At 38.4% G+C, this 16,012-nt stretch overlaps 2 protein-coding genes and 1 long non-coding RNA gene across 4 annotated transcripts; all 3 read right to left on the minus strand.

Annotated features, from left to right (window-relative positions):
• Positions 1-3,062: 3,062 nt before the first annotated feature.
• On the minus strand, positions 3,063-5,644 carry LOC110500546 (uncharacterized). The gene is made up of 6 exons (XM_021577953.3): positions 5,414-5,644; positions 4,892-5,254; positions 4,403-4,753; positions 4,073-4,204; positions 3,829-3,863; positions 3,063-3,484 (listed from the first exon to the last, which is right to left on the minus strand). The coding sequence occupies exons 1-6, from the start codon at positions 5,565-5,567 to the stop codon at positions 3,350-3,352; spliced, it is 1,170 nt and encodes a 389-aa protein (XP_021433628.3). The 5' UTR covers positions 5,568-5,644; the 3' UTR covers positions 3,063-3,349.
• A 1,385-nt stretch (positions 5,645-7,029) lies between these two features.
• LOC149973241 (uncharacterized) lies at positions 7,030-10,106 on the minus strand. The gene is made up of 4 exons (XR_016490332.1): positions 9,702-10,106; positions 9,290-9,562; positions 7,452-7,501; positions 7,030-7,332 (listed from the first exon to the last, which is right to left on the minus strand). It is a non-coding gene; the product is annotated as an uncharacterized LOC149973241 (long non-coding RNA).
• Positions 10,107-13,175: 3,069 nt separating this feature from the next.
• Positions 13,176-16,012, minus strand: LOC110500869 (uncharacterized). Of its 2 annotated transcripts, XM_090214633.1 has the most exons (6): positions 15,407-16,012; positions 14,914-15,264; positions 13,941-14,057; positions 13,742-13,791; positions 13,474-13,581; positions 13,176-13,229 (listed from the first exon to the last, which is right to left on the minus strand). In XM_090214633.1, the coding sequence occupies exons 1-6, from the start codon at positions 15,729-15,731 to the stop codon at positions 13,188-13,190; spliced, it is 993 nt and encodes a 330-aa protein (XP_090070759.1). In that variant the 5' UTR covers positions 15,732-16,012; the 3' UTR covers positions 13,176-13,187. The 2 variants fall into 2 exon arrangements, with proteins under 2 accessions (XP_090070759.1, XP_090070760.1); XM_090214634.1 differs by lacking the exon at positions 13,176-13,229 and having other exon boundaries at positions 13,391-13,581; positions 15,407-15,820.

Consider the following 16,012-nt stretch of genomic DNA (forward strand, 5'->3'; position numbering starts at 1 on the left):
GTCCACGTTCAGAGTGTAAAATAGAGAAAGAGAGATACGTACTTCGTCCACAATTACTAAATAACCCCAGCGACCTATATGAAGCATGAGATTTTATTGAGAACATGAAGTTTCATAACAGCAAGAAAAACACATTAGGCCAAATTACTCGCTTGGACTGTGGGTGAAATGTCCATTGCACCCCTAATTTAAAAACAAAACATATATTTTTTTGTGTATTATTATTTTGCATTCATACATGATATTATATACATTGATTACATTAATACATGGCTGTCATATCTTGTATAAAGTATAACAAAGTCAAACTTAATCACACTACTTACTTTTTTGCTGAGCTCTGTTGCTATCAAGATAATAACGATAACAACCAAAACAAATGTTATGTAGTTGAACAATCCGGCTTGATTCTCTTGATGAGAAAAATAAATTTAAATGGAGAGAATTGTTCAGGTTGCTGACCAGAAACCCTGGACATGAAATGGATAATAACTGTACCTACATTTGGTGCCCTGTGTGAGGAGGACATACTTTTCATAATTTGTAAAAAATAAAACATGAATTGTAATCAGCTCTTACAAGGTCTAACCCTCAATGTCCAGCCTGGTCTGTTTACTTGAGTTTATTTACTGGCTAAAAAGAACCACACAACATTTTGACATTCAGAAATTAAAACTGGAAACATAGTTCGCTACAAAACTTTCTGTTTCTTTACTTACCATGAAGAATGAGATATTCACCATCTCCAAAATATGATTCATTATACCAGAATATTCCACAACGATATGATTCAAAATCAGTATGACCAACATTGGGTATGGGCAACTCAAATCATCCATTGCAGCTCAAAACGAGACATCTTTGCAAAATCTCCCTGGAATTGCACTTTTCATAGTAGGCTGTGACATGGGTTCAAGTCCTTGTCCCGGTGTGTTTCAGAGATATCCAGGATAACACTGAGTCTACAGTGGAGAAGCACTCCAGAGTCACAGGTCCCCCTAGGGGCACCGATATGGTCAGCACAGTCTGATACAATGAGATGCATGGTACCATCTAGAACACACAGGACAGAGGACATACTTGGAGATGGAAATATTTGCCCATGGGGTAAATCATTCAGAGGTAAAGGGCTCATGTTTGATGTAAATGTATTAACTCATGTCCCAATTTGCATAATAGTTACAGTAAAGCCAAGTCAATAAGTTGAGTCAGGGTAGAGGACAACGTCAGTTATCTTACAGTAAATAGCTACTGAAACAGAGGAGAAATGGACTAGGAAGTCTAGATATGCACTTACAGTACTTAGTGAGATGCAGAATCACCATACAGATGAATAGTGGGGTCATCTTGCAGTCCATCCTGAGTGGTTACTCTCGCCTGCCCTGAACCAAATGGACTGGTGCAGTACTGTGATCAGTAGGCTTCTTGCCTTACAGTTACAGAGAAATGAACCTTTTTTCTCTGATTGGTGGGGATACATTAAATCACGCCCTTCCTGGTAGCAGTGGTATGTATTCATGGATGCCAAGGAAGGCCGTACAGACACAGAGGGGCACTGTTTCGTTCGCTTGGATGCTTTGTCCTGTGAGGTACATTCAGCCTCTTGCGAATTGAAGGAAAAGGATGCAACACAAAGAGACGAAAGATACATTTTAATAGTCCATTTTTTGGGGAAGCCTGGCTGAAGCCAGCTTGGATTTGTCGTCACTTTTATCAAATCCCATTGAGAGTATATGTCATTGATTGTTGTGTCTTGATGTGTTGTTGTCCTCCGGTTGCTAGCTAGCCAGCTAGCTAAAATTGTCCCTTTCCGAAATTAGCCATGGATGGAGATAGGGATTTGGACTTGTGGTTTTACTTACTTCTCCATACTAGCCAATAATTATAACGGTGATTCTAATCCTACCATTAATTCATACATTGTTATGCCCCTTGCTTGAGAGGATGGAAGTTCAATATGTAGCTAGATGTAGAAGGCTAATGTTAACTAGCTAACTTTGCCCATGGATGGAAGTTTGGCTAACGGGCAAGCATTTAGCCAGGTAACATTCAGTAGGACAACAAAAAATTACAGCGTGTATGACAGAGTGATAGACTGTTTCATCAACATGAAAGAGAGGAGGATGGCATAGGCGTTTCTTTACAAGGTTAGCAAACTTGTTTTTGTACTTGCACGAACGCGCACTCACACACACACGCACACAGAAATCAGAACCACGGACAGCCACATCATATTTAATGTAGCTTACGTTGATTGGACACAACAGTTTTTGGTATCTTTTAGTTCCAACTGTATTAGACTAAGCAGAGGTGGTTTGATCATGTTGAAATGGTACTGGAATAGTGAAGGCAGCTCCTGTTCTCTTGCGGTAACTCTCCGTGGATCTAAATCAATAGCTGTTTAGTGGTCATTAAGTGTCAGAAACATTAACTTGCTTGAGCGTACTGTAGGTCATGTAACTGTCTGTTACTGAACATTCAATATTCTTTGTGGACTTCACTGGACAGAGGCTGCTATGTGGTTTTGTGATTAAACAAAGGTGAGGTTGACTTTACACTGCCATTGTGTCTTCTTATTATCTCGGCCTTTAGGCCTATATATCACAGTCGCAAAGCATATGAATTAACAGGCTATAGAGAAAACAACGCAATTATCACAACACGTAGGTTGTAACATGGCTTGGCTTTCCCGGTGATTGTACCCACACACCACTACTGCCTGGTAGGTGTGTAAACCCACACTGCACTTCTTACAAAGAGAGCATTTATTGTAAATCATATACATGTATATCTGTGTCCGGTATGTGGAGTCAGAGTGATTCTCATGGTCTCTCCTGAAAAATGTATTTGTATCTCAGCAACTCTAAACTTGGTTAAATAACAGTTAAATAAAAAAGCAGTTATTCTGTGATAAGAAATGGATGTGTGTTGGTGTTCCTCCATTTCTAATGTTGTGATGGAGCCTGACACATATTCAGCTAAACTGCTATTCCTTTAATCATTTTGTATATTTGTAATTGTGGTGTCAGAGACGTTCAGTAGACAGAGAATAGAGATGAACGGAGTGTATAAATGAATGGTTTATTATGTTAAAAACACACAGTCATACAGCAAAAATGGGATTCTCTATCAGATTATTTCTTACAATAAAAAGCTGTAAAAGGTTATGGCTATTTTATGATTATTACAGGATCATTATATACATCCAGCATACAGACCATGTTAAAATAACAGTTTCTTTGTTACATTGAAAAATCCATACTATTTTTTTGTTACTAAAAGCAGTTCAATTATGCTACAAATAGTAAAATGGTTCTTCTTGGAGTCTTTGTGACAGTGGTGATATATTTCACTGCTGCTGAAGGTATCTGACATCTGAGTACACTGCATCCTCTCTGCTGGTCTTCTTTATCGCTGTTCTAGAGGACTTCTTCTTGGGGGTGAAACTGACAGCTGCGTAGTTCAACACGTCACTGTCTTGATTCTGAGGGGGGTGGAGCCATGAGGAAATACATTATGATGACAGCATGATCTACTATATAATGTTTATATTCTCCTGTGGAAGAAAACACTCTACAAAAGACATGACTGTTCAGACTGTACACCCACTACAATGACCAGACAGTCAGTGGAACAGAGACAGACAGAAGTTCCATGGAAAAATGAACAAAAATAAGTAGGCTACATCTAGTACAGTGACCAACTACTTCCAAGAACACTTGACATAAAAAGTACAAATAAGCTGACTTCTAGCTGTAAGGAAAGTTAAATGGCAGTTTCTTGTAAAAACTAAAAACATACTATATTTATAAATGTTGACAAAGTTACCTGATTGCCCTGGGACGTTGGGACATCAGTCCTCCCTTCATAGAGATTGAAATAGAGGAAGGCCAGCTATTATTTTTTATGACAATCCCATCTCTTTTTAACCTCATGTAGTTAATTAACAGTGCTTATATGATGGACATTTAATTGATCTTTACAGAATGTACATTGCATAGATATGCATGAAACATTAGATACATCAGCTATATCATTAGATACATTGTATACATTAGATATAAAGTAATACCTCTGCTATCTCTGTTCTGAGTCTTGCACAGCGCCCAGACAAGTAAAAGGGTCACTATCCCCAGAACGATGTTGGAGACGACCAATGACAGAACAGTAGGACTCAGATCAAATGGAGGATGATGCTCTGGAACTGTGGAAAGGGTATCAGTGAATTCATATTGTATTCATGAGCGCTTAGGAAGATCATCAAACAGTAAAGTATGGCATCAAAAGCTGATGGTGATATTGTATAGCTTGTTGAGACAAATGTATGGGATCATTTGGAGGTAGGCTGTTTGCATGAATATACAGTGTTGTTGGGGATATTTACAGATTAAATGGGATTTACCTTGAATGTCCAGTTTGGTCCCATTCCCAAACAGTATCTCCCCACATGAGGCCACAGCACAGTAGTAAGTCCCAGCATCAGAGAGGCTGAGGTTCCTCCTGGGGAGGTTGAAGACACAGCTCTGTGTAGGAGACCCAGCCTCAGAGATCTTCTCACACTGATCACTCCTGTCTCCATGGGTGTAAATGATTCCTGGACGGGATTCTCCTGAGCCATGTCTGAACCAATAGACACTGTGTTCTCCTACACAGGTCTCAGTGTGTATTGTACAGTTCAGAGCCACAGAGTCTCCTGGCAGGACTGACTCAGACACAGGCTGCTGGAGCACAGTCATGTTTCTGGACCCTGATCCTGACAAGAAGATCAATAAACCCATTGAATCTCTAGAATATTACTGTAGAAAGTGTTCAAACTCAACATCTCATCTGAATACGATAATACCTCATATTTACACAGCATATATGCACATTTAGGTTTACAAAAACATACCTTTTACTATGAGAATGGCTCCTTCTCCAAACTCCACCTTGTTGCCATAAGCGCTTCCGCAGTAGTATGTGCCTGAATCAGAGAGCTGCATGTCTGAGATCTTTAGGTGATTCTTTTCTTGGCCGTTTTCCACTGAGAATCGAGGGTTATCCTTAAACTCATGGTAAAAGGTTGCGTTCCTGTCAAACTTAAAGACAGTTGAGCAGAGTTGAAGCTTATCTCCAAAGGGTTGCTTGTACCAGGAGAAATGCATGTCCATGTGGCCTTTATAGAAGCAGTGCACAATCACTGCGTCTCCAACTTTGGCTGATATGAGACCACTGTCCTGAAGTATGGATGAGGATTCAGTACCAGCTACCACATCTAATAAAGAACATGAACAATACAGTATATTTGCCGTTACTTACCCCAAATACAACTTAGAATATTCAAAGTGTCTGTAAAGTATTGCATTTGATATCTCATGCATCCAAATCAAGGGCGAACATCTCAAAAGCAGAGAAATATAAACGTTGGTCTTACCCATCTCTACAAGAAGTGGAAATATCAGACACAGTGTGATCCTCTTTGAAGTTGTCATCCTCTTCACAACTTGTCTTGAGTGGAAAAAGTCCACCAATGTAGACAACACTTCAACAATGGAGTTGCAGGTGATTGGTCGAACTGGACCCATCATTTTTGTTGACGCCTTATTCCGTTGCGTAAATCTTCTTCACATTGTACAGAGTCATAGAGTATCCAGGCTGGACTGAATCAGACACACACATATTTTATTATAGGTATATTCTTATCCTTAAATATTTAGTACAAATGTAGTTATAATCATTCAAGTTTGGCATTCCTTATTCTTTACCACTACATCTCCTGTTGTCTACGTCAAGAGACTGATAGTTGTGACCTTTTTGGGAACATGCATACAATGACACTGTCATCCACTAGGGCTTCTGCCACCACACAGTCACTTCACCTCACACAAAAAAACATCTATTGAAAAAAAATCAACATTTCAGAACGTACACTCAATTGGATTGGATGAATAGAATCCCTTTCCATGATTTTGTTATTGAGGAGGCAGATTCCTCTAGGCCTATAGGTGATGGTAATACTTCACTGTTAAAACTGTGTTGTGTTTGACTAAGAACTACAGATCTAGGTGAAATGACCTAATAAATAGCTCATTGTGTTTTTCACAGATTTTAGTCAACTATGTTTAGGTTAGCTGCCTCATCAAAAGAGTTGGTTTAATGTTGTTACAATGGTCAACTTGAAGAGCAAGTAGTATAGCCTATGGTATGAGATAGCTAAGAGTTCTGAGACATCCGGCTGAAAACCACAGAGAGAGAGAGAGCGAGAGAGAGAGAGAGCGAGAGAGAGAGAGAGAGAGAGAGAGAGAAGAGCAGAGCAGAGCAGAGCAGAAAGAAGGAAAGAGAGCAGAGGGTCCTGTGTACAAAGCCAGCAGGCTCTAACAAAGTGTAGATACATCCTCATCTTGTGTTCATTCAAGACCGCAGAGTAACTGTAAATATGTTGCTGTTTGTTTGAGGGCATGTTAGTGGCATGAGAACGGTTTAACACTTCAAATTAAAGCTGTAATACATCACTTTTAAGCAAACTTACCAAAATCACATAGAAATGTGAGTTATATATCTATCATTCTCATTGACAGCAAAAATTAAGAAGCGGTAGATCTGTTATAAGTGCGCTATATCTATGCTTCCTGCTCTGAAAGCAACAATGTGGAACTTTTTGTGTGAACCGGCCAAATTCACATAGAAATGTAGATTATAGATATTTAATTCTCATTCTCATTGAAAGCAAGTCTAAGAAGTGGTAGATCTGTTCTATGGTCTCTATTTCTAAGCTTCCCGTTCTTAAGTTTAGTTTTTGCGTATTGGTTTTGTACACCAGCTTTAAACAGCTGAAAATACAATATTTGGGGTTATTGAAAATATATTTCAAAGGAGTTTAGATGGTACAATGATTCTCTACACATGCATTGATGGCTTTGTCACATAAACTGAAATTAGGTGAACTATTAGAATTTTAGCAACCAGGAAATGGCGTAGTGATTTCTGCATATTGCGTCTTTAAAGATCCTGAGTATGGCCTTAATAAATACATTCAACTTCCTTTGTCTTGACTGTTGTTAAATGCTTTATTCATCTTGTCACAAGCAAGTCCATTTAAAATTAGTTTGGCAGAGAAGCAATGCACCTAATTCAATTAGCTACAGTAATTATGTGTTACAGTAATACAGATAATAATGTTAATAAAGTGGGAGTTGATAAAAAGAGAATTCATTGGACTGTTTCATTCATCCAGTTCTACTGTCTGATCCCAGCATTCACCACTGTCTCCATGTGACCTCTCTGTCTTCTAGACCTGTTCTTCTTGTTGCTCAGATTCAGAGCTACGTAATGGAGACTGTCTCCATCTTGGTCCTGTGAGAAACAATTATAAAGGTGGGAGGGGGAAATAATAATAATTATTATTATTATTTAACATAAACATTTCCATACATATTTCTATGGTAATACAAAATGTAAGGAATTATACTTACCCCTGCATCTGTAGAAGAGACTGCTGAACATGGTGTCAGAGAGACGGATCCTGAAAAGAAACACCTCAAAGATAAAGATGCAACTCCTTCTTCCCATGCAGATACATCTGTAGACGGTAATGTTAAAGAAGAGCAACTTCTAAAAGGTTGTCACTTACCTCTGCACTGTATACACTTTCTCTGGTTCATCTTGTACATGATGCAAGCAAGGACAATAATCAGGATTAACTACTTTGGGACTGGGGGGCAGTATTGAGTAGCTTGGATGAATAAGGTGCCCACAGTAAACTGCCTGCTACTCAGGCCCAGAAGCTAGAATATGCATATAATTAGTTAGATTAGATTTGGATTGAAAACACTCTGACATTTCTAAAACTGTTTGAATTATGTCTGCGAGTAAAACAGAACTCATATGACAGGCAAAAACATGAGAAAATATCCAACCAGGGAGTAGGAAATCTGAGGTTTGTAGTTTTTTTTAAGTGATTTCCTATCCAATATACAGTGTCTATGGGGTCATATTGCACTTTCTAAGGCTTCCACTAGATGTCAACAGTATTTAGAACTTTGTTTCAGGCTTCTTCTATGAAGGGGGAGCGAATAAGAGCTGTTTGACTAAGGGGTCTGGCAGAATGCCATGAGCTAAGTCATGCGCTCGGCCGTGAGAGCGAGGTCCGTTCTTTTTCATTTCTAAAGACAAAGCAATTGTCCGGTTGAAACATTATTGAAGATTTATGTTAAAAACATCCTAAAGATTGATTCTGTACATCGTTTGACATGTTTCTAAGAACTGTAATATAACTTTTTGGACTTTTTGTCTGAACTAAGTGCTCGCGCATTGTGAATTTGGATTCCTGGGCTAAATGTGCGAACAAAAAGGAGGTATTTGGACATAAATTATGGACTTTATCGAACAAAACAAACATTTATTGTGGAACTGGGATTCCTGGGAGTGCATTCCGATGAAGATCATCAAAGGTAAGTGAATATTTATAACGCTATTTCTGAGTTTTGTGACACCTCTCCTTCTTTGGAAAATGGCTGTATGTTTTTCTTTGGCTAGGTGCGGACCTAACATAATCACAAGGTGTGCTTTCGTCGTAAAGCCTTTTTGCAATCTGACACAGCGGTTGCATTAAGGAGAAGTGTATCTTTAATTGTGTGTTTAACACTTGTATCTTTTATCAATGTTTATGATGAGTATTCCTGTAATTTGATGTGGCTCTCTGCACTTTTACCAGATGTTTGTTTGATTTCTGAATATAACACACCAATTTCAAATGATTTTTTTGGACATAAAGATGAACTTTATCGAACAAAACACACATTTATTGTCTAACGTGGAGTCCTGGGAGTGCCATCCGGTGAAGATCATCAATGGTTAGTGATTAATTTTAACGCTATTTCTGTCTTTTGTGACACCTCTCCTTCTGTGGAAAATGGCTGTACGTATGTTTTTCTATCGCTAGGTGTTGACCTAACATAATCGCAAGGTGTGCTTTCGCCGCAAACCCTTTTTGAAATCAGACACGGTGGCTGGATTAACGAGAAGTTTTAAAATGGTGTATAATACTGGTATGTTTGAGGAATTGTAATTATGAGATTTCTGTTGTTTTGAATTTGGCTCCCTGACGCTAGCGTCCCACATATCCCAGAGAAGTTAACAAGAAAGCCAATCCTACATCCAGGTAGTACACCAAGAGAAGAGGGTCTGCCCTGTGGCCTGTGGCCTGTGGACATTCAAACATTGATAGAGGACGCTCAGAATAGCAAGTAAATGTATATTCTACACAGTAGATTTGTAAAATATATACAAAGAAGCAAGTTATATCACCTACCTTCAATGTCCTGCTTGGTCCCATTCCCAAACAGTACTTCCCCAAGAGGCCACAGCACAGTAGCAAATCCAAGCATCAGAGAGGCGAAGGTTCCTAGTGGGGATATTCTGTAAATGACTCCTGGACGGGATTCTCCTGATCCATGTCTGAACCAATAGACACTGTGTTCTCCTGCACCGGTCTCAGTGTGTATTGTACAGTTCAAAGTCACAGAGTTCCCTGGCTGGACTGACTCAGACACAGGCTGCTGTACCACAGACATGCTGTTGGAATCTGAAAAGAGTGAAAATTAAGATTATGGTGTGTAAATGGTTTTGTCCTGCTAGATGTATCTATTGACAATTTGTAATGTATATTTAGAATTTCATGGATACAAAATTTAAATCTAAAATAAAGAAGTAAGTTAGGTTACCTTTGTCAATCAAAACAGCTCCTCCAAATGTGACTTTGCCCACTTCAATAGCAACACATTAGTATGTAGCTCAGTCCCCTAACTGTGTCTTAGAGATGGTCAGGTTAAAGCTGTCAACTCCTCTCTTCACACTCAGACATTTAGTCCCAGTGAAGTCCTTGGTAAAGTTAGATAACTTACCGATTTGTTTGAGAATTAGAAATATTGTAAACAGTGACACCATCTTTGAATATAAAATATTGAGTGGACAAAGTCTACCCAAGTGTACAACAAAGGGCTAGTGGGTGATTGGTTGAACTGGACCCAATCTTCTTTGTTGACTTCTCATTCAGATGACCATGGTCTTGTGGTCTATTGCACCATACAGAGTCACACAGTCTACTGGCTGGACTCAGACACAGGAAGCTGTAGAATGCAAGTAAATTAAGGTTTTACTCGTCTGGTGGTTTGTGGTTTTCTCACCTCTCTGGACAGCCCAGGGTCAAAATAGTAGGCTTTGTTTTCTCACCACTCTGGACAGCCCTGGGTCAAAATAGTAGGCTTTGTTTTCTCACCTCTCTGGACAGCCCTGGGTCAAAATAGTAGGCTTTGTTTTCTCAATCTTACTTTAGTTACACTGGATTTATCTTGCCTCCATTGCAGAAGGCAAGCAAAACCAAGTGTGCCTAAAGTATTTGAAAGAAAACTATTATTATTATCAACAGTTACAGTACTCCAGATGACCCATAGGAGGGCTGTAATATGTTGAACGTGTCTTGTCTAGTGGTTAAAAGCAATGAGCCAGTAACTAAAAGGTCGCAGGTTCGAATCGCTGAGCCGACAAAGTGAAACATCTGTGGATGTGACCTAGAGCAAGGCGCTTAACCCTACTTTCTCCAATAAGTTGCTCTGCATAAGAGCGTCTTCTAAATTACTAACATGTAAATGTATAAGAGTGAACAGGGGTAGAGCAGTGAGAGTGTATATGTGATCATTTATTTCATCTTTATTTAACCAGGTATACTAGTTGAGAACAAGTTGTCATTTACAACTGCGACCTGGCCAAGATAAAGCAAAGCAGTGCGACACAAACAACAACACAGAGTTACACATGTAATAAACAAGCATTCAGTCAATAATACAATAGAAAATGTCTATTTACAGTGTGAGCAAATGAGGTAGGATAAGGGAGGTAAGGCAATAAATTGGCCATAGTGGCGAAATAATTACAATATAGCAGGTGATAAACACCTGCAGAATAAAACAATTCAATTGTCTGTCAGTCTCATTCCCTATCATTCATAGAAACATGCATTATCTGAATTGTAATACCTGAGTGTGCATCACTGATTGGACTGTTATATAGTGAACATGTCTTGTAATATAACCAATTCACATGACACACTTTATCCACTCTGTATCACTGTCTGCTTAGTGTGGTCCTTATAGGAGGCAATCTATTAGAAGGAGGATCCTCCTCTATTGGTCTCCTTACAGAGAACCCTGCAGTAGAACCCTGCACTTGTCTGATTGAGAACGTACTAGTTCTCCCATGACATCATCCTAAAATGGCCCCTCCCCCTGAGCAGATATATATAGTATAGACGGTTCTGTATTATGACATGAGAGGCTTAACCTCTCTAGGGTATGTGGGACGCTAGCGTCCCACCTGGCCAACATCCAGTGAGATTGCAGAGCGCCAAATTCAAATACAGAAATACTCATTATAAAAATTTGAAAACAAAACATATTTTACATAGGGTTAAATTTAACAAGTCCAATAGCTCAAATGAAAGATAAACACCTTGTTCATCTACCCAGCATGTCAGATTTTTTAAATGTTTTACGGCGAAAACACACCACATATTTATATTAGACCACCACCGAAACGAAGACAAGAGGCAGCCATTTTGTCCCAGAAAATATAAAATTATGAAAGCAGGATTAAAAAATAAATCATTCACTAACCTTTTGAAAATCTTCATCAGATGACAGTAATAGGACATGTTACACAGTACTTGTTTTTTTTCAATAATATGCCATTTATATCCATAAATGTCCATTTACATTGAATTCATGTTCAGAAAATACTCAAAAATGTCCGCAGAAAATATAGGTAGCGCCGCAAGATAACGTAAATAGACATCATAAACTTTGACTAAATATACATGTTCTACATATAGTTAGAAAGATACACTGCTTCTTAACTTGGAGAGATCATTAGCAGTTCTTTGTGGTTTGTAACTGATTTCAGATAACAATTTATGTCCGAGTAAGTTTACAAAGAACTGGTTTGCTGTGACTGCAAGCTGTCAGTAGAAACATGAAAAACAATAGCAAATGTGAAAACAACTGACTGACACCAGAATAGACATCCTGCTGAAAACCACAGAGACACAGAGAGCAGGTTGGAGGGTCCTGTGTGTACAAGGCCAACAGGCCTGACCAAAGAATAGATATAGCCTCGTACTTAGAGTAGACCTCAAGTACCTGTGAACTTGTTAGCTGTGTGGGTGGATGTGTGTGTCATGCTATCAACTCATCTAAAACAAGGTCAAGACATTTCATTGGAGATATGACTTTAAAACAATAGCTTGTGTGCCTTACTTATGCAAGGACTCCCTGGAACTCAATTACAAATCTACACAGTCAAACAAATGAGTCTTCATAATACAGTTCTCTACTGCCTGTTTCATTTTGAGTGATTGTTGCTCCTTGTTACTAAGCTACACTTTATTATAACTATGTTGAGGTTAGTAGTCATGATCCAGGGATGATGACTGCCTGGCCTGTTTGGTGGCTGCTATTTAAAGATGCTGGAAATGATTTCTAACATGTTAGAAATGTGTAATAAGCATTTAATAACTATATTATCTTGATATAGATTCTTCTTAGCCACACACTGTCTTTTTTGGCATTTGTTTGACTGCTATTCCGGCTACACACATGAACTATCACAGAAAGTAAAGTTGTAAATGATACTTCATCCAATTAGTGGACATTTTGACAACTACAAGTTGCTGCCAACTCTACTGTTGAGGCAGTTATGGGGACTTCCACGTTCACTGCTGCTCCCTGTTGAAAAATAAACGGATTGCAGTTCTGCAAGGTGCACTTATACCAATTCACATTTTGTCCATGGTTTGTGAAAACTTCTGTTACAAAGTGAATATTGTCAAATTTGAAATCAGTCTCTTAACCATATCAATTCTGTTCAGGGTATATTTAGCTAAGAAGTCCATTTTTAGTTCAGCCTGTTCTTATGGAGGGAGAGAGAGTTGGGCTCTTAGTGACATGGATGTTGATGGTGTGTGAAAAGAGAGTGTGGTGAGGACTGATGGTCATTGCTGGGGGTTAGAGTTGAGTTTACGTGAGTGGATAATCTATTCAGGGCAGTCAGAACACCACAGAGATCTGTGATACAGGATAAAGCTAAAAGAAGACAGTTTGAGAGGCTAAAACACCAGAAATAGATATTTACAGTTATCATGCAACCAACCTTATGTTTTACATTGAGCATCGGCTTGATATGGTTGTTGCACACTGAATCTGTGGGTGAAAATGTTGTACATATTTAAGGAAAGAGAAAATCAAACAATACCTTTATATGAAAGCAGTTTAATGTTTTAATTGATCAAAATTGAACATCAGTATCAATATAAAATTGAGCTGTAAGAAATTGTAACTTACAATGAAAAAGCCACAGTCAAACATGCAGTGTAGAAAACACAGAATCAATGCAAGTTATTAAAGAGGACAAGTTGACATTTCAGTCCATGTTTTGGCGTCTCACCCCAGAGTACACAGTGTCTGTCTCCATGGCGCTCCTCTGTCTCCCGGACTTTGGTTTCTTGTGGACGACGTTCAGAGCGCCGTAATGGAGTGTAACAGGCTCTTGATCCTGAGAGGAATAACAAAAATGTAAATCCAAATATTTGGTATTATACTAAATATTGTGGAATAGTGAAACAATCCACTAATAAAATGAATTTTTTCATATATTGATTGAAGGAAAAATACATTGATTCAGCAACAGCTAAACAAGTGTGAGGTCAGGTTACCTGGTTATAATGACTGGGGACTGCAGGAGTACTTGCATGACGGTGGGTTCCTTTTAATCAAACACATTCATCAATATAATCATCATCATCATACAATGAAGGGACTTTATGACCAATTTTGACCAAAACATTTAAACTAATGTAACTGTAACCAACAATTGATAAGCATACTCGTATCTTGCACAATATTGTCGCTTACCTATGCACTTGCTCATCTTGTACAAAACACAAGTAAGGACAATGAGGAGGAGGACACACAGACCCAACGCTACGCCAAGGCAATACATGAACAGAAGATGGTCCTCCTTACAACCATCTGTGAAATATCAAATAGGGATGGAGACACTGAGACACTGAGGGATAAAGCTATGACAATGTTAGAGACACCAACAAGACTCGGCCTGATCGGAGTCATATTTTATTCTCTCATATACAAAGATATCTGAATGATATAGGAAAAACAAAGATATCTGAAGGATATAGAAAAACAATGATATCTGAAGGATATAGAAAATCAATGATATCTGAAGGATATAGAAAAACAATGATATCTGAATGATATAGAAAAACAAGGATATCTGAATGACATAGAAAAACAAAGATATCTGAATGATATAGAAAAGCAAAGATATCTGAATGATATAGAAATACAAAGATATCTGAATGATGTAGAAATACAAAGATATCTGAATGATGTAGAAATACAAAGATATCTGAATGATATAGAAATACAAAGATATCTGAATGATGTAGAAATACAAAGATATCTGAATGATATAGAAATACAAAGATATCTGAATGATGTAGAAATACAAAGATATCTGAATGATATAGAAATACAAAGATATCTGAATGATGTAGAAATACAAAGATATCTGAATGATATAGAAATACAAAGATATCTGGATGATATAGAAATACAAAGGTATCTGAACGATATAGAAATACAAAGATACCTGAATGATATAGAAATACAAAGGTATCTGAATGATATAGAAATACAAAGATACCTGAATGATATAGAAATACAAAGGTATCTGAATGATATAGAAATACAAAGATATCTGGATGATATAGAAAAACAAAAGTATCCGAATGTTACCTTACCTGCAATCTAAAGAAATTTGATTATATAGATTATTATAAAACAGAATGTCAGAAGTATCACATACGGTCAATGTTCAGCTTGGTCCCATTCCCGAACAAAATCTCCCCACATGAGGCCACAGCACAGTAGTAAGTCCCAGCATCAGAGAGGCTGAGGTTCCTCTTGGGGAGGTTGAAGACACAGCTCTGTGTAGGAGACCCAGCCTCAGAGATCTTCTCACACTGATCACTCCTGTCTCCATGGGTGTAAATGATTCCTGGACGGGATTCTCCTGAGCCATGTCTGAACCAATAGACACTGTGTTCTCCCACACAGGTCTCAGTGTGTATTGTACAGTTCAGAGTCACAGAGTCTCCTAGCTGGACTGACTCAGACACAGGCTGCTGGAGCACAGACATGCTGTTGGACTCTGAGTCTGAAGAGAGTGAGTAACTAATGTAAAACTAAGTGGGTGAAAAACACGAAAAGCCATGTATTCATCACTAGCTTTGATGAAGCAGTTGTACAATCATGCCAATATACAGCACCACACATTTTGAAAGCAAATGTTTAGTTACCTTGGACAATTAAAACAGTTCCCTCTCCAAATGTTTGCTCATAGATGGCTGTAGTGGAACAATAGTATGTAGCTGAGTCCCCTGGCTCTGTCTTGGATATGGTCAAGTTATAGCTGTAGTCTCCTCTCCTCACACCCAAACGTTCGGTCTCAGTAAAGTCCTTGATAAAGTTGTTGGAATAATAACTATCTTGGCCAACATAAAGAGATGATGCCATGTGGAGGGGTTCCTGTCCAAAACTCTGCTTGAACCAATCAAACCTGGTCACCGACAATTTGGGACAAAAGCAAGTGAGAGTCACAGTGCCTCCCAGCTCAGTAACCATCACAGGTGTTGGTTGGATTACGTTTGTTTTGGTAAAAGCACAAACTGTCAAAGCAAACAAACAAAATCGATCAAAGACAAAGACATAGATAAACCATTTCTAGCATTACAGAGAGAACGTCCACTTCGCTTATCAAATTCAAACTACACACTACAAACGATTAAAAAAGGAACTTAATTAAAATGTCTTACTCTTACCCAAGTTGATGTAAAACATAAATACTTCTCTATTCATCATTGTAGCATTAGTCCCTTCTGCACTGTATAGTCTGTGGGTCTGAC

Source organism: Oncorhynchus mykiss, chromosome 21 (genome assembly GCF_057628025.1).
Source record: "Oncorhynchus mykiss isolate SJ-2025 chromosome 21, ASM5762802v1, whole genome shotgun sequence".
Lineage (NCBI taxonomy): Eukaryota > Metazoa > Chordata > Actinopteri > Salmoniformes > Salmonidae > Oncorhynchus > Oncorhynchus mykiss.